The 27,899-nt window shown below is 49.0% G+C and overlaps 1 protein-coding gene across 1 annotated transcript in view; it reads right to left on the reverse strand.

Annotated features, from left to right (window-relative positions):
• The window catches only part of LOC138290833 (uncharacterized), a 322,008-nt gene extending 297,624 nt beyond the window's left edge, over positions 1-24,384 (reverse strand). The window contains exon 1 of the mRNA XM_069230277.1: positions 24,086-24,384. Coding sequence (XP_069086378.1) covers positions 24,086-24,188 — 103 coding nt within the window. The 5' untranslated portion in view covers positions 24,189-24,384. The remainder of the gene's footprint in view (positions 1-24,085) is intronic.
• Positions 24,385-27,899: the final 3,515 nt, after the last annotated feature.

Genomic DNA, 27,899 nt, shown 5'->3' on the forward strand with positions numbered 1-27,899 from the left:
CTAGGAGACATGCAAAGCTCACGCAATACCACTGTAGTCACACAGTACTTACACACATGAAAGAAAACACTCAGGCCCTCATTACAACCCTGGCAGCCCACTGTATTATGAGAGGCCAATGCGCAAAATTTTACGGGGCGGTACCAATGACATCAAAAGCCTGGGGGAAACACTGCACAGAAGAGAAACGGTTCACCTGTGGATACTAAGGGAACAACCACGCAGCGACGGAGCCCAAGCTGAACAATCAACAATACAATTTGCACAGAGAGCATATGCACTTTAGCACTGGTTAGCAGTGGTAAAGGGCTCAGAGTTCAAATGCCAACATCAACAGGTCAGAAAAAATAGGAGGCAGAAGGCAAAAAGATTGGGGATGACCCTGCATAAATTGAAAAGTCTAACACCAATGTTGTTTTATGTCCTGCTCCACTACGAACACTAACAACGGCAAAGACGACCATGGTGAGTACTGCCGCCTAGCACACAGGGGAGGGGGAGGAGAAAGAGAGTGACACTCACACGCAACACCTACACCCCCAACACCATAAACACAAGCAGATGCAGTAATATAACATATAAACCCCGTACCCCTCAGGAATAATGCAAGGACAACTACCATAGAGTAAAAAGAGTGTAATAAGATAAATTAGTAGCAAGACGTGCATCCAAATCAAAAAGTATATATATATGTACAAATGAAGGGACACTGCACAGTCCTCAATGTTCGTGGGCCACAGGGCCACATCACAAAGTCCAAGGCCCCACTTCACTCATGCAACAACACGGAGAGAACACTGCAGGGGCATCAGGTCGAAAATAGCCAGGCACCTCATGGGGGCGGGGTATGGGGTACCTCAGCTGGAAGATGGCAAAACGCCACTGGCCCTGGAGGGGGCAACATGCCCTGTGCTCTGTCCTGGGGAGCACAAGGCCACAGTCTCTCAGGTGGGTGATTTGCTCACATGCTCTGGAGGGGGCAACATGCCCTGTGCTTCGGATCCTGGGGGGATGGCGTGAGTGGAAGGCTTCTCCACTGGTCCTGGAGGAGGCATCGTGCCCAGTGAGCTTCATCCTGGGGAGGATGGGGTGAGTGGAAGGCTTCTCCACTGGTTCTGGAGAGGGCATCGTGCCCAGTGAGCCTCATCCAGGGGAGGATGGGGTGAGTGGAAGGCTTCTTCACTGGTTCTGGAGGGGGCATCGTGCCCTGTGATCTTCATCCTGGGGAGGATGGGGTGAGTGGAAGGCTTCTCCACTGGTTCTGGAGGGGGCATAGTGCCCTGTGATCTTCATCCTGGGGATGATGGGGTGAGTGGAAGGCTTCTCCACTGGTTCTGGAGGGGGCATCATGCCCAGTGAGCTTCATCCTGGGGAGGATGGGGCGAGTGGAAAGCTTCTCTACTGGTTCTGGAGGGGGCATCGTGCCCTGTGATCTGCATCCTTGGGAGGATCGGGTGAGTGGAAGGCTTCTCCACTGGTTCTGGAAGGGGCAATGTGCCCTGTGATGCAGATCTTGGGGAGTGCAAGGTCACAGTCTCTCAGGTGGGTGTCATACCCACTGGATTTGCAGGGGGCAGGCCGCACAACAGCCCATGGACACAGGACCACACACTGTCCGCTGGCGGTGATGGCTGCTCAGAGGTGGCAGTTGTGCTGCTGCTGGTGGAACTGGTACTGTTGGGTGGAGGCTCCAGCCCATTCCCTGCAGCCTCGGACGGCTGCCCACTGGGGCTGCTGCTGCTGGTGGCGGTGCTGGTAGCGGTGCTGGTCGTGGTGGGGGAGGCTCCGGCCCATCTCCTACAGCCTTGGATGGCTGCCCACTGATGCTGTTGCTGCTGATGGCGGTGCTGGTGGTGGTGCTGGTAGTGGTGGGGGGAGGCTCCAGCCCATCCCTTGCAGGCTCTGACGGCTGCACCACCATGGTTGGTGGTGTGAGCTCTGACTGAGTCCCAGCACCAGGCCCCTTGTCTCTACTGCCTGCTGTTGCAGGCCCCTTGCCCTTCCTTCCTGCAGTTGGGGCTGGCTCCTTGCCCTTCCTTCCTGCAGCTGGGTCTGGACCCTTGCCCTTCCCTCCTGCAGCTGGGGCTGGCTTCTTGCAGCTGCGTCTGGCCCTTGCCCTTCCCTCCTGCAGCTGGATCTGGCCCCTTGCCCTTCCCTCCTGCAGCTGGGTCTGGCGCCTTGCCCTTCCTTCTTGCAGCTGGGTCTGGCCCTTTGCCCTTCCCTCCTGGAGCTGGGGCTGGCTCCTTGCAATCCTTCCTTCAGCTGGGGCTGGCTCCTTGCCCTTTCTGGCAGCACTTGGGGAAGGCACCCTTTCTGTGTGGCTGCCTGGTGCCCGAGATCCTTTCCCACCAGGAGTTGCTGTGGACACTACTGGGCCCGTTGACTGGGTAGCTGAGGTGCTTGCCGGGGTTTTGACCACCCTGGCCTGACATGAGAGATGGGGAGGGCTAGGGAAGAGGTCAATGTTGGTGATGAAAAGCTTCGTAGGGACATTGGGGCAGGAAGAGGGAGAGTGGAGGAAGAGGGTATGGTGGTAGGAGGTGTCAGTTTGCTGTTTTTGGTTGTAGGTGCATGGGCTGGATGCTGTTGTGAGGTGGATGGCTGTTGGGTGTCTGAGTGCTTGCGTTGGTGTACATTGGCAGGAGGGAGAACAGACACAGTGGGAGAGGACACATGGGACGTATGCATGGATGTGGTGGTGGTGACTGCCAGTGAGGGCGTGTACTGATAGGTGTGCTGGTAATGGTGGTAATGAATGAGGAAATGGTGCATCCATGTGTGAGTGTAGACGCATCTGGGAGGGAGGCGGAGGAGGAGGGGGACACAGTGGAGGCAGTGGATGTTGGTATGTCAGATTCTGGATGTTGTTTGTGTGAGTGCCTGTGGGATGAAGTGTGGTGCTTGTGTTTGCCATGTCCACTATTGTGTGCTGTCCTGGGTGCATGCTCGTCTGCCTGTGTGCTTTGGATAGGTTGGGGTCGAGGGTAATGGGACTGGGAAGAGGAAGTTGGAGGGGGATGGGGGGAACAGGGACAAGGGCTGCCATCAGAGAGGAGGCTAGAGCATGGATTGATCTCTTTTGGGCCGCCAAGCCAGTGTGAATGCCCTCCAGAAATGCATTTGTCTGTTGCATTTGGGCTGCCAGTCCCTGGATGGCATTTACAATGGTTGACTGCCCAACAGAGATGGATCTCAGAAGGTCAATAACCTCCTCACTCAGGGCAGCAGGGCTAAATGGGCCAGGGCCTGAGGCGAAGCAGATGCCCACCCTCCTTGGTGAGGGGGCACGAGAAACTCGTTGAGGGGCTGCTGGGAGGGCAGTGCTGGTTTGGAGGTGGCGGTTGTACCTGTAGATGGGGTGGGCACAGAGGTGTCCGCCACCACCAGGGAGCTTCCATCGGAGGAGGTATCCGTGTACGAAATGTCCCCTCCAGTCGCCACCATGGTGCTCCCCTCGCCCTCTGTCACACTGGTGCCCTCACTGTCGGTGGATTCGGCCTCCTCGGTCCTGTGGGATGCAGCTCCCTCCGTCGCCGGTGCCTCTGCTCCTCCGCCAGGCAGGGTGACAAAACCATTTAACCATTTATTTAATTGTTATTAGCCTATCCGGCCTTAACAATAATCACACAATAGATATCAATCCCTCGAACTCAATAAAAATCACATTAAATAAAACATCTCAATAAAAGGAACTATGCTTGAATTTTTGATTTAACATGTGCCAAAATGTATCCAATTTACCATGCAATATCGTAAAGCCTGATTTGACCATAATTTACATAAAAACTTAACTTATTCTAGAAAAACATTATGAGTCTAATATTTAAAATGTCTTATTATGGGACGAGTCATTTGGGGCCTTGCATTGCCTTCCAGCCATTTAATAAAAGCCCGAGGCCTAACCCAGTTTACACTACCCTGCACCGATTTCCCAAGCTAAATAGGTACGGGATAACATAGGCTATTGTGCCTGTGCCAACTGTAGGTGCATTGATAGACGTAATTTCCATGCTTCCAAGATATAGGTTGAGACCTTTGTCACAATGTATTTCTCATCTGAACGCATACATAGCGCTTCCGCCTCCTTGCACTTCCTAACTCCGGAAGTTCTGAAAAGTGGACGAAGGTACAATTTACGGAGTCTGAGCGTAAAGTGGCATAGTAAAAGGAAGTGGGAAAGTGTTTCCGGACCACCATGAAGGCATGGACAACATTCTAAACTAGTCGGAGGAGCGGATTGCCATCTGTTGGTGACAAAACAGAAAAGTGGGGGGGAAGAGACAAAGGATATACTTGGTCAATGGTGGCATCAACACCACCGTTTGCGTACACAACACACTCACACAGGGAACAGCCCTACGCATTTGGCAATACACTACCAATCACAATGCTAGTCACCAGCCCATGGATAGGAGCACCTAACGCCAATTGCAGCATACCTGAGACCCTCTGACCCCTGCCCAGTAGGTGATACCTACTAGCTTTTTTGGAGGACTTTCACATACGAACACTGTCCAACATGTGACCTACTCTGCAATGTCAGGCCTGGACTAGGGGCAACCACAGGCCCACATCCCCTCCTCGGATACCACCCGACCAGGCGTAAGTAGTAATGAAGGCCACTATACTCACCCCCTTGTTGCTGCTGTGATGCCCCCAAGCGCCCATCCAGCTCCAGATAGGCCACTGGAAGTATGCGGGCCATCAGGGGATCAGGGTTCACCAGGCACCCCTTCCTTGTTGGGAGGCCGTCCCCAGCTGGGCCTCCGCCATCTTCCGTGCCCAGTGTCTCAGGTCTTCCCACCATTTCCGACAGTGGGTGCTCTGCCTGCCGTAGACCCCCAGGGTCCGCATGTCCTTGGCAATGGCACGCCGTATACCCTTCTTTTGATGGGTGCAGACCTTCAGAGAAATACACACACGAAAAGGTATTAATCCGACCGTCCTGCCTGTTACAGTCATGGTCCACCATACCCCTTTTCATCCCCATTAGCACAGACCTGGCACAGCACGCAAGGTGCACGCCACCCAGGGGACATCCACCAACCACCCCCCCACACGAGGCCTTAATGCACAACACTCCCTGCATTCACGCCCAATGCATCGTACTCACGGTGTACTCACCTGTTGGTCTGGAGGCCCATACAACAGTCGGTACTGGGGTAGGATCCCATCCACCAGTCGCTCCAACTACGTCGAGGTGAAGGCAGGGGCCCTTTCCCAAGTGACACGAGCCATGGTCGGTTTCAGACACAGGTCACACCAGCACATGCAGTGTAGGTCCTCTCCTATTGAAGGTCAGGTAGCAAGTGAGTGAACAGATAGAACATGGCGGACACGTCCGCAGCGGTGCGTACCGTCACCGCCGGCTTATATCACATTGGCCACTGTACCCCATAGGGCCCAATGATAGCCAATGAGGAGTTGCATGGCGGTTCTCGACCACCTCCCGCAACGGCGCACAACGTCAGCGAAATTACCTCATTTCCACATGTCCCTCCATACAGGACAGGCGGATGCCATTTCATTGGGGGGCAGGCCATGGATACTAACTGCGTCACAGTATACAAATTCACACTATGGACATATCCCACCACAATATTGTAACAATCACAATATGTATTGCACTGTAGTGGTTACAATGTACAGATAATGACCAGCTGCTCACCCTTTTGCCCCATAGATTGCAACCGCTGCGGATGAATAGTAGATGGAGACATTCCACCGTGGACAGACCCCTGGTGGACTTGGCAACAATGGAGGACAGGTACATTATCCTCACCTATAGACTTGACGGGGCAACAATTACTGAGCTGTGTGCCCAATTGGAGCCTGACCTAATATCTGCTATCTGTCACCCCACCGGGATCCCCCCTCTTGTGCAAGTGCTATCTGTGCTCCATTTCCTGGCAACCGTTTCTTTCCAAGTGACAGGGGACCTGGCAGCAGGAATGTCACAGCCACTGTTCTCAATAGTGCTGAACAGAGTGTTGTCTGCCCTGATTACACACATGTGCAGCTACATCGTTTTCCACCAGGAGGAAGATTTGGCCATAGTGAATGCTGACTTCTATGCAATGGGACATATCCCCAACATCATTGGGGCAATAGATCGAACACATATTGCATTTGTACCCCCCTCCCGGCGAAATGAACAGGTGTTCAGAAATCGAAAGAGTTTTCACTGCATGAATGTCCAGATGGTGTGCCTGGCGGACCAGTACATCTCCCACGTCAATGCAAAGTATCCTGGGTCTGTGCATGATGCCTTTATCCTGAGGAATAGCAGCATCCCAAATGTGATGGCCCAACTCCAGAGGCACCGGGTGTGGCTAGTAGGTGAGCCCTGGTTCCCACCCAGTGGATGTTTGTGTATGGGTATGGTGTGGGCCCTAAGGGTGAGTGTGTGGCTAACAGTTGTCCCTCGATATTTGCAGGTGACTCTGGAGTTCGCCAACAAGCCTTGGCACACACAAAGCTCACGGTTAGGGGAAAATGGCACTGCCTGGGACCAGGAGGGACCTGGTGGAATCTACCCTAGAGGGTGAGGCAGAGGGGACTCTCAGCAACTCAGAGAGCCCACAGAAGACCAGGCAGTGCGCACAGGAGTCCCAGCAGCACGGGAGCAAAGAAGGTGTAAAAGGAGACCCACACAGCAATACAACAAAGGCTCCCACGCCACAGGGAAACAACTCAGGAAGATGTGCATTGCACAATAGAGTGCTGGAGGCCGGAGCTGCACGGTACTCAAAGAACTTCATGAAAGGATTCCAGCAAGCCTTGGTAACTGCAAAACACGCAGATCACAGGGAGATTGTCATGCATGGGGAAGCAAGCTCCTACCTCCCCCAAAGTTGGGCAGTAGGGCCTCAGGACTGTTGGTACCACTTCAGTTTACCACCTGTGATGCAAGTTCCATGCAACTCATCAGGAGAGGGGACCCATGCTGTCGGTCGTAAATGCAGTGAGGTGCCTGCTGAAGCAGGGTAGTGACTCCTTCACCCCCAAGGGAGATTCCTTCGCTCTTCTGGTGCAGGCTGAAGACAGGCTGTCCTCTGAGGATGCACGACTGGGAAACAGTTGGAGCTGCTGGCAGGAGCAGAAGAAACAATGTTGTCAAAGTCACCTTTGCTTCTTTGTTGCAGTTTGTAGAGCTCCTGGAGCGTTCAGATGCAGTTTCTTCGGTGAGAAGGTGAAGTAGAGGATGCAGAGGATTCCTGCTGCCGTCTTGCATTCCGAATCTGAAGAACCGCCCAAAGGACAGACCCTAAATATCCCAGAAAGGGGGATTGGTCACCTAAACAGGTAACACCTATCAAGGGAGGGATCTGATGTCACCTGCTGGCACTGGCCACTCACATGCTCCCAGAGTTCCCTGCCAACTTGGAATCCAAGATGGCAAAACCCAGAGACCCTCTGGAGGAGCTCTGAACACCACTCCTGGGGTGGTGCTGGACAGGGTAGTGGTCACTCCCCTTTCCTTTGTCCAGTTTCATGCCAGAGCATGGACTGGGGGACCCTTAACCGGTGTAGACTGGATTATGCAAGGAGGGCACCAAATGTGCCCTTCAAAGCGCTTCCAGTGGCTTGGGGAGGCTATACCCCCAAGCCTGTAACACCTATTTCCAAAGGGAGAGGGTGGAACATCCATCTCCTAAAGGAGATCCTTTGTTCTGCCTTCCTGGGGCTTGAGCTGCTCAAGTTACAGGAGGGCAGAAATCTGTCTGAGAGGTGGCAGCAGCTGGGGTTGCCTGGAAAACCTCAGAAGGCTGGAATGGCAATACTGGAGGTCCTCTAAGGAGCCCCCAGAGTTCATGGAATCAGACAACCAATGCTTACAAAAGATTTGGGGTATGATTCCAACATGTTTGATACCAAACATGCCTATGTTTGGAGTTACCATTATGTAGCTGAACATGGGTAGTGACCTATGTCCAGTACATGCATAAAATGATGTCCCTACGCTCACAAAATCAGGGGGAAAAGTCCTGGAGGTTGTGAGGGCACCTCTGCTTGTGCAGGGGTGCCCTCACATACAGGTACTCTGCACAATGCCCTCAGGGCTGGAGGGCCTACTATAGGGGTGACTTATAAGTGACCTGGTGCAGTGTAAATGGCAGTGACAGGGTGCATGCACCTTTTCATGCAGGCTGCAATTGCAGTCCTGCAGAAGCCTTTGCATCAGCTCCCTATGGGTGGCAAAAGATATGCTGCAGCCCATATGGATCCCCTGGAACCTCAATGCCCTGGGTACCTAGATACCATATTCTAGGGACTTATAAGGGGGCACCAGTATGCCAATTTTGGGTGAAATACTGGGTTACCAGTATGCAACAACCATAATTTAAGGGAGAGAGCATAACTAATGCAGTCCTGATTAGCAGGATCCCAGTAGACACAGTCAAACTCACTGACAAACTGGCCAAAAGTGGGGGTAACCAAGCTAGAAAGGGGCTAATTTCCTACAACACTTTATTAATCTGTTAATATTATTGATTTTTTTAAGCAATCTTAGACCAACTGAGCAGGTGCCGTGGACCCCTAGGGTTCCCCAGACCACAGATTAAGCACCACTGCATTAGAGTACTTAATTTATAAATATAAATCTTCCACTGGTACTTCTTTAATGATGACCCCCAATCAGAGGAAATCAATTTACAGATACAACACTAATCAACATGGAGAGCAAAACCTCTGCTAGCAGTTTGAAATGGGTCATTTCTTAGGGATACTAGCACAGGCTTTCAATGGCCTCTCAACCATAAAACTAATGGCCAGACACTTCTTGACTAATCAGTACTGCATCTTTGTATCATTCTTTTATTAGCTATCATGTCCATTGCGGTTGTTGACACCAGATAGCCAGCCACTGTGTTATCTTTTAATTCCACTTCTATAAGTGGATTGAGAATAGGTAGCATGCCCCAAAGTCACGCCTCAAGGATGGAACATGGAGTATGCTCAGCAGGGGTTATCTTCAAACATGACATACAGTGAGGTGAGAAGAAGGGACTGAAAAGTGAACAGGTGCTTCCAAGATGAGTGCTTAGCTCACCATCGCTCTAGTACATTGTTGCACAACTGGGGAGTATGCTCCACAGGACCACCCTCATGTGCACAAATGAAACACAGGCAGGGTCTGATTTACAAGAATCTGATGCATCGGCATCGATGCCTCAGATTTCTTGCGCTTCTCGTAGATCCAGTAATGCACTGTATTTACAATTCAGAGCTTCATGACACCCTTTTCACAGATGCATTAGAAATTCTGATGCATCTGTTGGTGCTAAACACATGCACTGCTGGAGTAGTGTCATAAAAATGACGCTACTCCAGCAATGCGAGGAGACTCCCATTGGAAAAGTCCTGTGTCAATTTTACGCCTGCCCTGAGGAGGCAGTGAAATTCTGACACAGTGAAGTCACAGAATGATGCAGTAAAATGTAGTAAATTTCACTGCGTCAGTTCTGCGTGGCTTTTTGCCTGGGAACACCTACGCCGCATACATTATACCTGGTCCGGTATAATCTGACGCAGGGCTTTACAAACCGAAGCATTGGGCCCAATGTATCAGTTTGTAGATGTAGGGCAGCGCAGTGCACTGCTGGGGCCACCGCTGCGTAAAAAAACATTATGCAGCAGTGGCGCAAACTGCTTGTAAATGAGGACCCCACTTTGATACTGAAGAGCATTGATCATGGAAATACTGTTACAGATATTTGATGACAATGTCCATAGTGTTTAGGAACACAGAAGCAAATACCTGAACTCACCACATTTTGTATAGTCTCTCATGTTGTCTTACCACTTTAGCAAAATTAATGCCCAGCAGGGAATAATGTTTAATCCATGCTGAAGAAGTTGGATCTGTAACTAATATTACTGCTGTCTTTTTTCTATAAAGAACAGCAGATGTTGCTCATCAGGTGCCACTGAGTCAGTGTGAACAAAGCCAGTCCAGCGTATTTGCTAAAGGTATTGCATTGCTCACAGAAGGGGTCCAGCATGTGCATTGTGGAATTCCAGCATGAACATGGGTATGTTCAAACCTGGCATACACCAGTAATCCATTCAAATAATTTATACAAGTTAAACTTCTGAAATGCATGAAGCATGTACGGGTCATAGCACCTATCTCACACACAAGCTTGCGTTCATTCACAAAGCATATGGGGGAAGATAAAGTCAGTTATAACTGCCCTCCATCACTGCCTGCTAATTTGTTCATATAAACCTGTGTTTGCTGCAGTCCAGGGATTTCAGTGGAGGGTTCTTATTAACCGGCTTTAGACTGACAGATTTGCCAGTGATCATGTTTTTGCCTTTTTACAGAGGGTATAGGGCAAGAGGTCCATGTCTGAGATAACTAGGTAAAAGATTTACTCCACTGGGTCTCCTGCTTCCCTGGAGGACGCCTGCATTGGCTTAGGCGATCCCCTTCCTTCACCCAACCTACTTAGACATTGGCATAATCACGGAGCATGGCCACAGCTGGGCACCCAGAGTACTGAACGTTTGGAGGAGCCTTAAGCTGAGTGGAGGAGACCCTGACCGACTTGCTCCTATAAATCGCAGACACCTGCAAAAGCTAGGACCCTGGGGAGGACCACCTTGGGTGTGGGGAAGACCATTGGTTCTTACTACATTTTGTTATACAAGCTTTGTCCCCTGACACTTCCCATCTAAGGCCTATGTGACAGAACCTAAGGATATATGCAGGAAAGCTCAACGGTACACTCCCAATCGAGGGGACTCCATCGCTGTACCAGACGCCTGACCCCATCTTCTTGCTGCAGAGGGAGCATCACCTGCTGATAGGAACCCCTATCCTTGGTCTTGGAGCAACTATGTCTACAGGGGTGACATTGATGGTCACCTGGTGTCCAGTCCTTTTTGGTGTTGTGGCATCCCCCTCGATGATACATCATTCAAGTGGTAAAAAGGATACCACTCGTAAAAATATGTTCCAGAAACCCAGTGTAAAGAAAGCTGACCTAGTTGCGGTGTCCCCGCCTGCTGAGTCTCTGCTAACTGGACCAGCTGACGCTGGATCGCAATCAGCAGATGAAGCTTCAGTAACCAGGTCCTTCCTTGAACAGTTGTTTGGCACCCTGAGGGAAGACCTGGCCACCTTTAAGCGGGACACTGTAGCAGACATCAAAGCATTTAAAAAAAAATGTAATGAACTGGACGAGAGAGTCAATGCTATGGAGCAAGCAGGGGACTCCCAAGAGGATGAACTCGAGGAGCACAGAAGGGAGCTTCTGATGCTTAAAGACAAAAATGAGAACCTTCTCTACCAGATGTAGAATTTGGGGAGCAGGTCCCGGCATTCCAAAATTCCGATTGAAGGGGTTTAGTTGAAGGTCAGCTCCAGGAGCCTTGTGTCCTACAATCTTCGTCTCTTCCACCATGTGGTCTCCAACTTACCCGAAAAGGAAATAATGCTAGATCGCACTCACAGGGCAGGATGCCCGGCTAAATCTCCTGGAATGCCACAAGACATTCTCACCTATCTACATTCTTATTGCCAAAAGGAAGCAATCATGGCAGCTGTCCGGGATAGAGCCGCTGTGCAATTCGAAGGAAAGAAGGTAGGGCTATACCAAGACCTATCTCTGATCATGCTTCAACGCTGTAGAATGCTCTGACCCATCACCAAATTCCTTAAAGAGAGGGGGTATGCTTTAAATGGGTTCATCCATTTCAACTGACTTTTGTCTGGAATAAAGAAACCAGGAGTGTCCGTACCCCGGTGACGGCTCAATTGCTACTTGACCTGGATGGCCAATGGGAGGAAGGCAGAGCTATCTCCATGACTAGATTGCCTGCAAAACCTTGAGGGATCGCAAGTCCCCTGTTCAGCTAACAAACATGTCCAGAAGCCCTCCGTCATGGAGAGCCACAAAGAATGTGTGGCTATTCTGCATGAGTTGGAGCAACTCTACACTGGACAAGGAGCAAGCAACAAAATAAAGCTTTGGAACCAGACTCTGATTGAGGTGCTACTGGCATTGGCAATCTGGCAACCGCGGGACCCTTATTGTGGGACCCATCATGTTTTGATTGCTGCTTTGCTCTCTCAAAGACATTAGAGGAAAGTTCTTGGTGGAGCTACCAGTCTCCCACCTTATTGATTGAAGGAGAAGGCCCTTATCAGAGACATGGGTGGTCATTCTGACCCTGGCGGTCTTTGACCGCCAGGGCGGAGGACCGCGGGAGCACCGCCGACAGGCCGGCGGTGCTCCAATGGGGATTCCGACCGCGGCGGTAAAGCCGCGGTCGGACCGGCACCACTGGCGGGGTCCCGCCAGTGTACCGCCGCCCCATTGAATCCTCCGCGGCGGCGCAGCTTGCTGCACCGCCGCGGGGATTCCGACCCCCCCTACCGCCATCCAGATCCCGGCGGTCGGACCGCCGGGATCCGGATGGCGGTAGGGGGGGTCGCGGGGCCCCTGGGGGCCCCTGCAGTGCCCATGCCACTGGCATGGGCATTGCAGGGGCCCCCGTAAGAGGGCCCCTACATGTATTTCACTGTCTGCTGCGCAGACAGTGAAATACGCGACGGGTGCAACTGCACCCGTCGCACAGCTTCCACTCCGCCGGCTCGATTCCGAGCCGGCTTCATCGTGGAAGCCTCTTTCCCGCTGGGCTGGCTGGCGGTCTGAAGGCGACCGCCCGCCAGCCCAGCGGGAAAGTCAGAATTACCGCCGCGGTCTTTCGACCGCGGAACGGTAACCTGACGGCGGGACTTTGGCGGGCGGCCTCCGCCGCCCGCCAAGGTCAGAATGAGGGCCATGGAGTCTTGGTTGTTTGATGGTTCAGTCCCCTTGAGGGGACATATTATGTTGCATTGTTGTTTGGTTCTTCCTTTTTGATCCTCACTCGACACGCCTCTATTTATCATTCACACACCATACACTTCTCTCAACATGTTAGTTCCTTGGTCCTCCAAGCTGTGTCTTAGTCAGCATCAACAATTATATGACCCCATGATTAGGATTTTAAGCCTTAATATCCGAGGCCTTAATGCCCCTACTAAACCACTGGCACTTCTCACCTTTTTCAGGGACTCTGCCTGTGACATTTATCTTCTCCAGGAAACTCACCTGGTCCGATCAGACTGGAAGCGCATGAAATCTTGGTGGTTTGACCTCCAATGTTTCTCCTCCGGACCAGGGAAGAGGGCTGGGTTGCCATTCTGCTGGCTACCCACTTTCCCGGGAGGGTAGTGCAAACAAAGGCGGAGCTTCCGGGCAGGCTGTAGTGTACCCCTTTGTGCTTGCTACAATGTATGCTCCGAATGATTATCAACAGGCATTTCTTTGTGAAACGATTGGAAGGGTGGTGACGACCACAGATGAGAACATCCTTCTGGGGACAGGGGAGACTTTAATACATTATTTGACTCTTCCCTGGACATGTCGATACATAGGGTGGGACAAACGGGAGTACTTTCACCAACGTGTCATCTATAGCTTTCCAACGTGGGGGTAGTGGATGTGTGGGGGCAGCGCAATCCTCAATCAAAGGGATATACCTTTTTTTCAGCAGCACATCAAACTTATGCTTGCCTAGATCTTTTCTAGACTTCCCTACATCTCACCATAAACACAACAGCTGGGAACATCTGGGCAGCAGCACTCTCTGACTACACTCCTCTAACAATAACTTTTCAGATACTTCCTACAGGATCCAAACAGCGCACATGGCATTTGAATCCCAAGCTCCTCTCCTACCCCGCCATTGTTACTGAGATCACTGACGCACTAAGCGACTATTGAGACCTAAACAATACCCCTACAGTCTTATAAACTCCTGTGTACAAAACAGAAATATTATGAGGGGGGGAAATAAGGCAGGTCACTTGCTAGCACAGCGACTCTGGGCGCAAGCTGTGCAGCAAAGGATCCCCGAAATTGAAAGTCTGCAGGGCCCTCGAGTCCAGAAGGATGAACACATCGCACATGAGTTTGAACAATTTTACTCTGCCCTAAACTCTGCGGTCACGCTCAATTCGAAGGCGGCTGAGGAATAGGTAGCCCAAGCGTCTGTTGCCCAGCTTCCTCAGGGTGAGTCCTCCAAACTTGACAAAGATATACAATTGACTGAAGTACTTGTGACTATCCAACATATGCGGCCAGGTATGGCTCTCAGTCATGACAGGTTTTCTTCAGATTTCTATAACATCTTTGCGACCATTCTTGCACCACTCCTGTCTCGCCTGTTTAATTCTGTTAGTGACACTGGAGCCCTTACAGACACCATGAGGATAGTTATCATAAGCGTTCTTCCTAAACCCCGTAAGGACCTTGTACATTGCGCGTCGTACTAGCCTATTTCTCTTTTAAATGTGGATACCAAGATTTTCACAGGTGTGTTGGCATCCCGATTAGCCCCATATATGGGGTATCTAGGGTTCCCACATTATTCTAGTCTGGAGCGCACTGCATATGAAAACTATGCCTTACCTCTCTAGGGCTAGAGCAGACCTCTTAGTCTGGAAGAAGTACACCTTATTGTGGTTGGGACGTCTGGCTGCAGTCAAGATGACCTTGCTCCCCAGGATCCTCTAAGTTATGCAGACACTACCCTTACAACCACTGGCTCATGTCAAATACAGTGACTGACAAGCGATTTTATCTGGGCAGGCAAAAGGGCAAGAATTGCAAAGAAGCAGACATAATTATGTGAAACGGAGGGGGGTTTGGGTGTGCAGCACCTAGTGAGGTACTTCCAGGCTGCTCAACTCTGGTATATGGTGGAATGGGCCAGGATGAGCACTGAAAAACAATGGTGCTTTACAGATCAGGGTATCGTCAGGGCGCACATCTGGAAGATATCTTGGCTTCCTAGGGTGCATCGACCGGTAGGGGTGTCTGTCTTCCCGGTGGTGCGGACAACGGTGGGAAAGCGGGATAGAGTTCAAGAACAACACCATCTCTCTTCCTGTGTCTCTCCCTTAACCCTACTTTTAGGTAATCCGGACTTCTCTCCGGCATCTCAGGGAACAAAGTATATGTGCTGGCAGGAGGCAGGAGACCTTTTTAGTATAGAAGGGATCATGGACTTTGCTCATTCACGGGATGACTATGGCCTCCCCACTTTGGAAAATTGGCAATATATTGCTATCCATCATTGGGTAATGCAACCTCATCTGCAACCTCAAACTAGCAGGCCGCTCACACCCTTTGAAAAATTGCTCCTTATGTGCCAATCCAACAAATGCATTCTCTCTGACATTTACACATTCTTGCTTACCCCCACTAACCCTACTAAACTCCAGTACAACGGAGATGGGAACAGGAATTCAAATGAGCGTTCACCCCACGCAAGTGGTAAGACAATCTGCACCGAGCATGTGCTTCAGCATGCAGTACTTTGGGTAAGGAAATGTTCCTCAAAGTAGCCCATTATTGATATTGCACACTGGCGCAGGTGGTCGAGTGGAGGCCAGATGGGGATCCTTGTTGCTGGAGACACTGTGGTCAAATTGGCATGCATCTACTTTGACACTGCCCTAAAATACAGAGGTTCTGGATGGAAGTTTTAGCAGATGTTGACTGAATGTGTGACACTGAGTTACCTCAGTTCCTTAGGTATATTTTGTTAGCCCTCCCCAATGTTTTGACTTACACCCTGAAATCAGCAAGATGGCGGGATAAAACGCTAACTATAGCGGCAGCCAAGCAGGTTTGACTGTCCTGCTGGGGTACAGATGTCATACCAACACGACTAGATTGGCTTCACAAATTATGGGAAATCTTGGGGATGCAGAAACTTACAGCGGACGTTCACCACATCCTACCTCAATTTGATTGAACTTGGGCTCCACACATACAGTTCTCATCCGGGGAATTTCAGGAGTTAACATGCCTCATCTCTCTACGCATATTAAAACACACACAATCCACCCTCTCATAATAAATGACTTAATTTACAACCTGTTTCATCTAGTCTCTTCCTATGAGTGAGATGTGTGCACTAGAGCGCTTCTTTGGGGCTGTCAGATATATCCTTCTTCCTACTTCCCTATTCCCTTTCTCTTCTACCCTTTTGTCTATGTTCCGTAGGATGTTGATGTTCTGTGTCACCTACAGGCCAGTGGTTGTAGGTGGGAGTTGTTGTATTACTTTGGTGAAATTCAATAATTCAGAATGAAACCCAAAAAGTACTTGCAGGGTAATAAGGGCAATCCTTGCACGGACCAGTGATCAATAAATGAGCATCTCCAGTCACTCATTTATTATTCATTTTTGTATTTTGTTTATAATGTGGAAGTCCCAGTGCCTACCACATACACCCAGATGCTTATTTTATGATTGGGTCTTGGGGGGGGGCAGAGCCCTCATGGCCCTGGTGGTTCCCCTACCAGAAGGTTCCCCTACCAGAACCCAGAATTTTTACAGTTCCTGGTAAGTGAGTTCCCTGGGACACATCATTAGAGCCAGCCATGGGGGATGGGACCCTCCCCTCTGAAAAATATGGCGGGCCCAGGCTATGGAGTCCTTGGGGTCCTATGAGGCTTGCAGAGGGGGATGGGGTCCCTGGTGCCAAAATCAGTTCAAAAGGGGAGGCTTATGCACACCATCTCCCTGAATGCTAAATAAATAAATATGGTTGATATGCAGGCCCTAACCTACCCCTGGGGTGATTTTAATTTAAAAAATCAATAGCACCTGCCAGTTTGTTCTTTGTTTTATCATGATTCAGCAGTAAAACCACAGAACTACAGGCAGGAAATCCATGGACTGCCAGACTTGCGGTGGCGCTCAGATCTGAGTCTGGCGGTGCTGGCAGTCTCAATCCACCAGGGCAGGGCTGCAAGCAGCGGTCCCACCACCAAGCAAAGACTGGAGGAAAAGAGTTGCTGGGGGCCAAAACACAGCCATTTTGCACTTTAGATAAGCTACATTTCAGAACATGACGGATAAATAGATGCGTGAACAATAATCAGTTTCAATCTGATCTGTCCATTGGGAATCATTATATTGCAGCATCTCCAAAGTAGGCCAAGTAAGCCCAGATCTATGCTCAAGTTTCAAGATAACCAAGATAGCTATGGACTAGGCACAGAGTTCATTAAGAATCTATACAGGGGGTGGAGCTACCAGCCAACCAAGATGGGCATTCACTGCTAGACCTCCATGCCGGTGGCAGCCTTCCCCCGCTGCTACGGCTGACACTGCTGACAGCTGTTCAGAGGTGCCTCACCTGCTAGGGTTAGTGGGGTTCACTGCAACATTGTTTCCAGCCTCAATAATAATAAAAATAATAATTACTAAAAAATGATTTATAGAGTGAATGGTCACTCCGAACTAAGGGGGTTATTCCAACTTTGGAGGAGGTGTTAATCCGTCCCAAAAGTGACGGTAAAGTGACGGATTTACCACCAGCCGTATTACGAGTCCATTATATCCTATGGAACTTGTAATACGGCTGGTGGTATATCCGTCACTTTACCGTCACTTTTGGGACGGATTAACACCTCCTCCAAAGTTGGAATAACCCCCTAAGTATTTCTGTGCTTAGTGAACAGTATCCATACCACCCCCAAAAAATGACTTTCTAGCCCCTAGGGTTGCCTAAAAAAACACATCTTGAGTTTTTTATGGAGGGCTGATTTGAAGATTGAGAGGCAAGGAATTCCAAAAGTTAGGGGCCAGAAAGCCAAAAGAGCTTCCCTCCAGGAAAGCTATTATTAACCTGGAAATCACTATCAGTAAAGCCCCAGCAAATCTGAGATTTCAGTTCAATACATACCATCTTGCCAAGGAATGTAAGTATCGAGGTCTCTTTCCAGTTAGAATGTTGTGACAAAACCACAGAGCCTTAAGGGAACTCTATTCCTTACAGGAAGCCACTGTAAGTTGGCAAGAGAGGACCCAGTAGGTGCACATCTCAGGATATTAAGCAGTAGACATACAGCTGCATTCTGTACTCTCTGAAGTTTAGCCAATCTACCTTGTGAGACACCCAGATACAGCCCATTACAGTAGTCCAGCTTGTAAATGACTAGTGTCTTGAATACTGATTTCCTGGTCTCCTCTGGGAGAAAGCCAAACATTTTACTCCGAATTTTCAACATTCTGAAACACTTTCTTGACGGACAGGAGATCTGGCTATCAAAGGATAGACTGACATCACAACAAAAGCTGAGGTTCTTCGCTTTCGGCTTAGGCATAAATACAGGCCTTAGTACATCAGGCAACCATGCAGAGGACCTGATCAACGGTTGTTTCCCTACTAGCAAAACCTCTGTTTTACCTGCATCTCCACAAGCTCAACCAGACAAGATCTCAGCTGTGTTGCAGAGGCTGCCCCGTCCTGGGAAGGAGTGATAAAAAGCTGCATGCCATTAAAGTACAGCACAATGAGAGCTCTCAGCTGTGTTTCCAGCTGAGGGCTCTCACTGTGGCACCCAAACCACTCCACTTTGTTTCAGCTAAAAGTTCTTTATGACCAACAAATGGAGAGCTCTGCTGAGAACATGAAGGTGTGTTGTGTGACAAAGGATGGTGTCAGTCTCATAAAAAGTCTTCCAGAGAGCAGGGACATCACTTAAAATCTCCAAGGGGGTGCAAATAAAGCTTAAACAGGCTTAGGGCAGGTGTGGTCTGGTTTCTCAGTCTGCTACAACTGCTAAGTGATGAAAAGGGACCATATCATGAACAGAGGTGCTATTGAGGCCTCAGTGACTCAAGCAAGGGCCCACATCTGTGTGCTGCTCTATGGCAGCCCCACCAACTCCTGCTGCCATTCCTGGATCTTATCAGCACCACACTCCTTAAAGGGACAGATCCTAGGAGATAAAACTAACTCCAAAGATGGAGAGGGTCCAAAGTCACTGTCTTCCTGCGTAAAATGCTTTGATCGTAAAGCGAATGTGGGACTTTGCCGGAGGACAAGGACCCACGTCCTCCAAGGGGGAAAAAATATAATGCAAACTGAAGGTAAAGTCCCAACTCTGATTTTCTTAATTTAAATCAAACTTGTAGGTCCAAAAGCCTCATAAGTGAGGTCAATAAAACAGAAGATGCAGAAACCGTCGTGGTTGAAGCAAATTTAACTTGTGTTTATTACATTCTTGTGACAAGGTTGTGGTTCCAAAGTAAGAGTGTCATAAGTTTTTCAAAGCAAAACAGTATCCAGAAGGGAGGATCGGGATAAGAAGAATCAGCCAACACGTGTTTCGCCCCCTCTGGCTATTTGGCCGGGGCTTTCTCAAGGCGTACAGAAAAAGATCAATTAAATCACATGATCATTGCATTGCGACTTCTGATTGAGTCATCGTCTGAGCAGTGCCCGAAATAATTCGGGAAACCCGCTTTTACCTTTGCGGTTCGCTCGCGGTTTCCTGGATTTTTTCGGGCACTGCTCAGACGATGACTTATGAGGCTTTTGGACCTACAAGTTTGATTTAAATTAAGGAAATCAGAGTTGGGACTTTACCTTCAGTTTGCATTATACAGATCCTAGGAGACACTGTTATTCAAAAATACCAAGTTCTCCGGGTGCCTCTGTGTTTCAAGCTAAGGGCTCTCATTGAAGCCCCTTATTGCTCTGTCTGTTCCCCCAGCCCAGAACTGCCACTATCAGGGATGTACGCTACCGGCACTAAGGTGGCATCAGTGATCCTGTGGCCCAACAGAGGTGCTAGTGCTGCACACTGTGGTACTCTGGGGCACTGAGTACTGCAATGTTCTGGGCTTTGAGGTTCCTCCTCATGGACATACTGCATTGGCCCCCCACCACCCACCAGAACCCTTCTTACAACTATCAGTGTCCCACTGGCCTCATGGATGAGAATAGAGATGAGAGGCGCCTGTTGATCCTGAAGCCTGTTTGGCTCTTCCGAATTACCCTGCTTGAAACAACAAAGGAGGCTGCTTGAATGTTGTGGAAAGCTTTGTTTTTGAGGGTGGAGGCACGCTACGAAGGTGAGGAGCATTAGAATATTTTTCCTCATTTGACAGCCAGCAGCACTGAGCTACCTTCAACACCATGTGAAGGGAATACCGATCTGGAATAGTGAGCATGGAGAGATATTTTCTGCATCTATGGTTCCAGAAGGTGCTGCTTCAGAACTACTCAACCTGCACCTGGCAAAACCCTTGGAATTCCAGAGGGTACATAGGGTTCAATCTTCCTGGCCGCCCCAGTTGAATACCCACAGGCAAATTACAGCATGTGTGCTATGCCATCAACACACTAGAACTATACTACTTGCAGGTCCGAACAGAGGTGTTGCACATCGAGGGACACTGCATTTCCTACTCTTGTAGGAAAGTACCCTCTTTTTGACATGGTTACCCCCATTTTCTGCTTGATGTCAGTGTGCTTGACTGTGTTCACTGGGATCCTGATAACCAGGACCTCATTGGTTATGCTCTCTCTCCTCTAAATTTGGTTGTTGCATACTGGTAACCCAGTATTTCACCCAAAATTGGCATACTGGTACCCCCTTATGAGTCCCTAGTATATGGTACCCAGGTACCCAGGGCATTGATGTTCCAGGGGATCCCTATGGGCTGCATTATATCTTTTGCCACCCATAGGGAGCCCATGCAAAGGCTTCTGCAGGACTGCCATTGCAGCCTCCGTGAAAAGGTGCATGCACCCTTTCACTGCCATTTACACTGCACCAGGTCACTTATAAGTCACCCCTATAGCAGGCCCTCCAGCCCTGAGGGCAGGGTGCAGAATACCTGTGTGTGAGGGCACCGCTGCACTAGCAGAGGTGCCCCACGACCTCCAGGACCATTTTACCGTACTTCGTGAGTGGGGGGACTCCATTTTACGCGTGTACTGGACATAGGCCACTACCTATACCCAGCTACATAATGGTAACTCCGAACATAGGCATGTTTCGTATCAAACATGTTGGAATCATACCCCAAGGCTTTTGCAAGCATTGGTTGTATGATCCCATGCACTCTGGGGGCTCCTTAGAGGACCCCCAGTATTGCCATTACAGCCTTCTGAGGTTTTCCAGGCAGACCCAGCTACTGCCACCTCTCAGACAAGTTTCTGCCCTCCTGTGGCTTGAGAAGCTCAAGCCCAGGAAGGCAGAACAAAGGATTTCCTTTGGGAGAGGGGTGTTACACCCTCTCCCCTTGGAAATAGGTGTTACAGGCTTGGGGGGGGGTAGCCTCCCCAAGCCACTAGAAATGCTCTGGAGGGCACCTTTGGTTTCCTCCTTGCATAATCAAGTCTACACCGGATCAGGGACCCCCCAGTCCCCAGAGTGACCACTCCCCTGTCCATCACCACCCCAGGGGTGGTGCTCAGAGCTCCTCCAGAGGGTCCCTGGATTCTGCCATCTTGGATTCCAAGTTGGCAGGGATCTCCGTGAGCATTTGTGAGGCCAGTGGCAGTAGGTGACGTCAGAGCCCTCCAGTGATAGGTGCTTACCTGTTTAGGTGGCCCATACCCCTTCCAGGGCTATTTACAGTCTCTCACTTGAGTGGTTCTTGAGATATGCATTGCAAGCAACCAGCAGGAATCCTCTGCATCCTCCACTTCAACTTCTCACCAAAGAAACTGCATCTGGACCCTCCAGGAACTCTACAAACTGCAACAAAGAAGCAAAGACGACTTCTGCAACATTGTATCTTCAGCTCCTCCCAGAAACTGCAACTGTTTCCCAGTCATGCATCCCCAGAGGACAGTCTGTCTTCAGCCTGCACCAGAAGAACAAAGGAATCTCCCTTGGGGTGAAGGAGTTATAACCGGCTGCATTGATCTCCTCTCCTGACGAGCTGCATGGATCCTGCATCACGGGTAGTGGACTTTGGTGGAGATAAGAGCTTGCCTCCCCACGCAAGACAGTACCCCTGTGCACCTCGTGTTTTGCAGTTGCCACGGCTTGTTGGCATCCTTCCACAAAGTTCTTCATGCAAGGTGCAGCTCTGGCCTGCAGCACTCTGTGCTGCGAGGCTCATCTTCCTGAGTGGTTCTCCGGTGACGTGGGAGACTTTGTCGTAATGCTGCATGGACCTCCTTTTGCACCTTCTTTGTCCACATGCTGTGAGACTCCTCTGGGCACTGCCTGGTCTTCTGTGGGCACTCTGAGTTGCTTATAGTACCCTCTGACTCCCCCCTCCTGGGTAGAGTCCACCAGGTCCCTCCTAGTCCCAGGCAGCGCCATTTTCCGCTAACCGTGAGCTTTGCATGTGCTAAGGCTTGTTGGCGGACTCCAGCGACACAAACCAGACTGCAATCCTCCATCCAGTGTGGGACATCATCTGCACCAACTAGAAACCCGACTCTGTCATCTTGGGTGCAGTACTGACTGTTCTTTTTCACCGGTTGTTCTGCTGAGTACTTGAAGGTTGTTGTGTGTCCATGGATGGTGTAACCCTCATAGAAAGTCTCACAGAGGTGAGGGGGAATCACCTCAATCTGCACTTTCTGCTTGAGTCTGCCTATTGCCTAGATGTCTGCCTGGTTGCTGAGAGACAAGATGAGTCTGCCTGGTCCTCCAGGAGGAGAGACTGTCAAGGAAGAAAAGGTCAACTAGCTCCTTGTTGAGGTTGCCTGAGACAGAATGGCCTCCCATCCGAGGTTCACATTGAGAATTGCTCCAGCCCTTGTTGGGCTGCACCTGCTGTGATTCCTGCACCAGCCGTAACTTGGCTACAAATGAAATGTGGTGTGACCTGGTGTGTGACTCTTCCCCAGTCTGCGTTGGGGTGCTTTATCGTGCAGCATGCTTCACGTACAGACCTGTGTTGGGCTGCAAGTGCCATGCTGTATCTTCATCATGTCAGCTCAGAAGGTAATTACGACTGCTGGGAACTTTGAAGGGTCACTGAGCAGAATATGTCTGCTCACTCAAGAGGCTGCTCAGAAAATCAGCATGGGGATGTGCCTGCCCCCCTTTGCGATCCCCATCAGGACAGCGCATAAAGTCCAAGGGTCTTGGCATGTTTTCAGCTCCAAACTGATACACCGCACAACGGTGAACATAAGGACGTGAGCCTGGCTCATACTTTATACAACTTTGCTGGTAAGAACTGCAGGGTGGGGTACAATATGAAGGAATGTAGTGGCCAGAGACAGATAGTGACCAGGGGTATTAGCCTGTATACTTTAATCAGAATCTGTAGTATGCATTATTACTGTGTGATTGAAAGTGTATTCTTTAAAAAATAAAAAAATAAAAACACTGGACTGCTGTTGGTTGATTGTTGATAACTGAACTCGTGCTCCTCCCACCACAGACACTATCTATCTGTGAAGTCTATGATTGCTCACCCTCGCTACCCTGAAAACCAAATGTGGTAAGGGTTGTACTTGGCCTAATTTGCAGAGCCACGGGACATCAGTGGAAAACAACCTCAACCACCATGTTGAGGACCTAGTAGCCCCTCTCTGCTCTTGGTGATTCCAGAAAGGAGCTTTGACATGGAGTGTGATAAAGAGGTTAGACATTAATAGCCTTATTGCTTAAGATAGTGGGTGTTGATTTTCCTTCCCCATCATTACAAAGCAAGCAACTCACTGCAGTTACATCCCTCAACACAGGGCATTAGGAGCTACAACCTGGATGAGCAGAGGGTCATACTATTTAATTATATCCCACATTTTAAATACCCAGACTATGGGGTACCTTGAACTCAAATTCGCAAATCGTGCCTGACAGTAATTAATATCAAGTTATTTTATGGCCTTGAGACCTGCAGTTTATGGGATGGTAGGGGCGGGTGTGTTTTGGTGGAGTAATTTGCAAATACATTCATGTTACCACTTGCTCCTATTCTCAGTTAAGTACATCCGGTTTCACGTGTGCCACTGGCAGCATCTTACAGGAGGCGGTCCCTTTACTTGCAAGGTACAATGCAAGAGGGCCACAACGTTCCCCATGACAAGGTCATAGCAAAGGGCAAAATCACAGCCGACGCGCAGTATTAGTAATATTATCGTTTGTTTGCACGTTTGTAAATCACTCTAGTCCTCCCACGGTTTGCGCAGCTCGCGCACGCCATTTGACGTTTTACTCCATCCGCACAGCTGCATGTTTTCAGTTTCTCATCCTACATACGGGTCCTAGTATTACCTCCTAAGTTACTGACAGACCTACCTGGGCCCCCGCTGTCTGTGGGGATGGGCTCCTCGGGACCCGGATGTGCAGTGATGGGGTGGAGAAGCAGCAGCAACAGCCAAGGAGTGAGCACCGCAGCCATCCTTCACCCACACTCCGTCAGTTATCCGCAACCCTCAGTGCCGACCTCAGTGGCCTCGCTCTCTTCACGAGATCACCGGAAACAGAGAACCCTGCTGAGGGCGCGTGCAGTTATTAAAAAAGAGCACTTCCTCAATACTGGTGCAGCAAGCACTAGGGGTTGTCATCAACCTTGCAGACACTGATCAGACAAGAGATGCAAAATAGACAGAAATCCGGTGCACGATTGGACAAGTTATGAAATGACAGTAAGTAAAAAGCCGCTCTATAAATATTATCGTCCCTACTACATTACAAGACAAAACTTCCGCCTTTCCAATTCAGGAAGTTTCCGTATAACAATGTGTATATAATATGCAACTAGAGACAACATTTGCACAACACACTCACAGGGACCAGGCAACAATGTCCCAAAACAGGCTTCTATAAGGATGAAGAAACACCATGTATCAGTGCAACTTTACCATTCAGTCCGTTTTTCCACCGGTCTGACATGCACTGCCCTCCTTTCTGGCAGGGTTTGTGCGACCTCTCATCCAGAGGATGTCTCAAACCACGGATGCGTTGCACCTCAGGGTCATCCTTGGCGGTCCAAGACATTACAGAGACTCTCCATTCATGCGCCCTCTTTGTCTGTTTGCACAGCTGGTGACTGCAGTATTGTGTGGTGGGGTGGAGTAGATACTTACCAGTGCTCCCTTTTAGGCCTCACCAAGGTCGTGCTTGCACTGTCTCTTCAAGATGTGTTGTATTTAGAATATGGGCTTTGAGTACCACCCATCTTTGTAATTGGGTCGTTTTATTGTCTTTTCTAAATGCCTGCTTTCAATTGGTGCAAATGCTTACTACTCCCTCCTTGTGCACTTTTGTAACCTCCCATGAGGACTGCCTCTGTTACATGGGGGCTTACTTTTTTTATAATTTATGTTCCTTTGTGCGCACCATTTTTAGGGTCGAGCCTGCGTTGCATGCGCTCGCGCATGCGTATCGCAACAAGACGCTTTAGTGTTTAGAAAAGGGCTCGGAGCCCTGTCGACGTCACGTCAGTGTTTTTCATTGGTTCGTGGGCTTGCCTAATAAAATCTGCTTGCTTTCATTAGTGGAAGGCATGCATACGTCATGCCTTTTCCGGTGGCTAGCCCTCCTCGAGCGCATCGACCAAGTACAGAAAACATGTGAGGCTCGCTGTTTTCTGTCTGGCTCGTGGACTACTTTTTCTCTAATTTACTAGCGCGATTTCGCTTGGCAGAATTCGAGCCCTTTACATAGTAAATTGCACTTTTTTGGGTTACGTACATAAATGCACTTTTGCCGATAGGTGAAAAGTAGGGTTAGGAGTTTACAATGCTATCAGCTCTAACATGAGCAAACGCGAGACCCGTTGCATTGCAAATGCTTGTTTTAGTTTGCCTCTGCTCCTGTGTCAGAACTGCAGCCACTTCACGGACTCTGTGCTTCATGTTTCCGAAGGCATTGTTGAACGCTTCTGTTTGTTAGCTCTCATGACAGTATTTTTTTTCCCACTTTTATGGACCATGAACACCACACAAAGGTGTTATGCACTTTATTATTTTTTTTGCAGTTTTATATAGTGTGAACTCCACACCAAGGTCTTAAGCACTTTATATGATTAGCGGTTACATTACACAAGGACCCTTTTAATTTTGGTAACAAAGGGAGATTAAGTAATTTGCCCAGAATCACAGAATTTTGAAACGCAAAAAAAGGAGGAGGGACCGGGAGAAGATAGTGGTCCTATGTACACTCTCCCATCATTAGTGAATCAATACAAGTACACTGTTCCAATCAAATTAGTCACACCAGGAGACCTGAGATTTCAGGAGCTGGAACCCTCAAGCATCAGTAAGGATGACAGTATCATCATTGGGAATAGCTCCTCACCAGGCTGGTACTGCAATGCCTGGTGGGCACCCCGATGTCGGGGGCTCTCAGCCGGATTAGCGTGATAGTGACTGGTAGGTTCACCTATCTAAGTTGTGATGCTAGAACGTAACCACCGATAAACAGAAAGTGGTTTAAAATTGTTTATCCATCCACTAGACATCATCATTTAATCAATCGGATATAGCAAGGATGAAGACCAAGGTTAAAATAAGAAGGCATGAAAGGAACATAGAGGATTATGCTCAAAGCCTTTCAAAAAAATAGGTGTAGTAGAGAGTCCAAAAATTAGAGGAATCTCTCAGTTCTGGTCGACATGTTTCGCGTCTGTTGGTCCACACGGATCCATTGACGCTTCATCAGGACCTACATAACTCGAAAATCAACCTCATCAGGATAAATGTCACTAAGAGGGATAGACAAATACCGATCACTTACATTAAAGATAACTGGTAAACACAGGTACCCTGGAAGGAAACAAAAAGACACAGAAACGTGGAGTGCATCCAAAGGAAACTGTGACAATTTAAAATCTGAATATACATTATCAAAACCATGAAAAGGTCAAGAGAAACGAGATGCGGGACACCACATGTCAAATATGCTTTCCAACCCCTAGTTGAAATCAGGTTCCTTGGGTGGTGCGTTTCAGGGACTTGGGTGACACTAAATATAGAGAGGGATAACCATTATTTAAGTGAAATTGTGGGTAAGAACTGCAAAAAATAATTCTCTGAAAAGAATCTCTTCACAAAATTTTTGTTAGTTAAAGGATCAAGCGTCTCTACGTGGTGACAAAATATAGCCCAAAACTAACACCGTCATTACTAATCACGTTGTATATTCTGAATGATCGAGTAGTGTAAAAAAGCCACAACACCTACTTTTGTTATTGTGACTTTATGTCGTTTACATGGTCAAATACATTAAGGTGGGTGGGCTTTTAGAAAAAAAGGGAGCAAATGCTATTCAAAATAATCAATTGGAAAATATAGTCAATATGGGGATTAACGCTAAAAATGGTACACGTTCTTAGAACCGGAAAGAATCTTCACGGAACCCCGATGTGGGTCCATGAAAGATGTGTGTAAAGAAATAGAAAAATACGTTTAAAAGCCCTGATTATCCCATCGTTGCATGCATGGTAAGTTCTATGCCAAATGTAGTTACTTACATCATCGACACCGGTCCAGATTTTTGGACCTACCCTCCGAAACGGCCGACCCGGAAACAACCGGTTCGGACGTTATCCGAGACAGAAATAGCCGTAGCGAGACTCGCGTCTGTGCGCGTCTCGTACTAAACACAGTGGAAGGACTACAGAATGTAAGCTAGTGCTAGTGATAAAAAACGGACTGCAGGGGTTGAATTATCCCTGTAGTTTGTATCGCATGCAGTGAAGAAACTTGTCGTTAAATGCCAAAACACCTGCAGCCCCGATTCGAGGGCAACATAGTAGTGGAACACAAAGACAGTAATTACCCTCCTGGCATATAGGAGATAGGTGTGATTACCCAACTAAGACTATATCACAACGTCAAAAAAAGGGTGTAGACAAACTACCAGGACTGTCAAAGCCTGGAACTATTGATAACATGAAGAAAATCATATTAGATGGAATGTATAGTGACAAAAAGAAGGTATAATATACCTAGGTCAAAAAGGGGCAACAGACCCACCAAAATAAATTAAGGAGGTAAGTATAGTCGAGGCTGTGGTCAATGTATAGTATATACACTGGGAATCAAAAAATCACGGGGTTAAGGAGGTCCAGGGGATGTCATCATTAAGTCCCTGTAGATGCGTCCCT

This window comes from Pleurodeles waltl, chromosome 1_1 (genome assembly GCF_031143425.1).
Source record: "Pleurodeles waltl isolate 20211129_DDA chromosome 1_1, aPleWal1.hap1.20221129, whole genome shotgun sequence".
NCBI lineage: Eukaryota > Metazoa > Chordata > Amphibia > Caudata > Salamandridae > Pleurodeles > Pleurodeles waltl.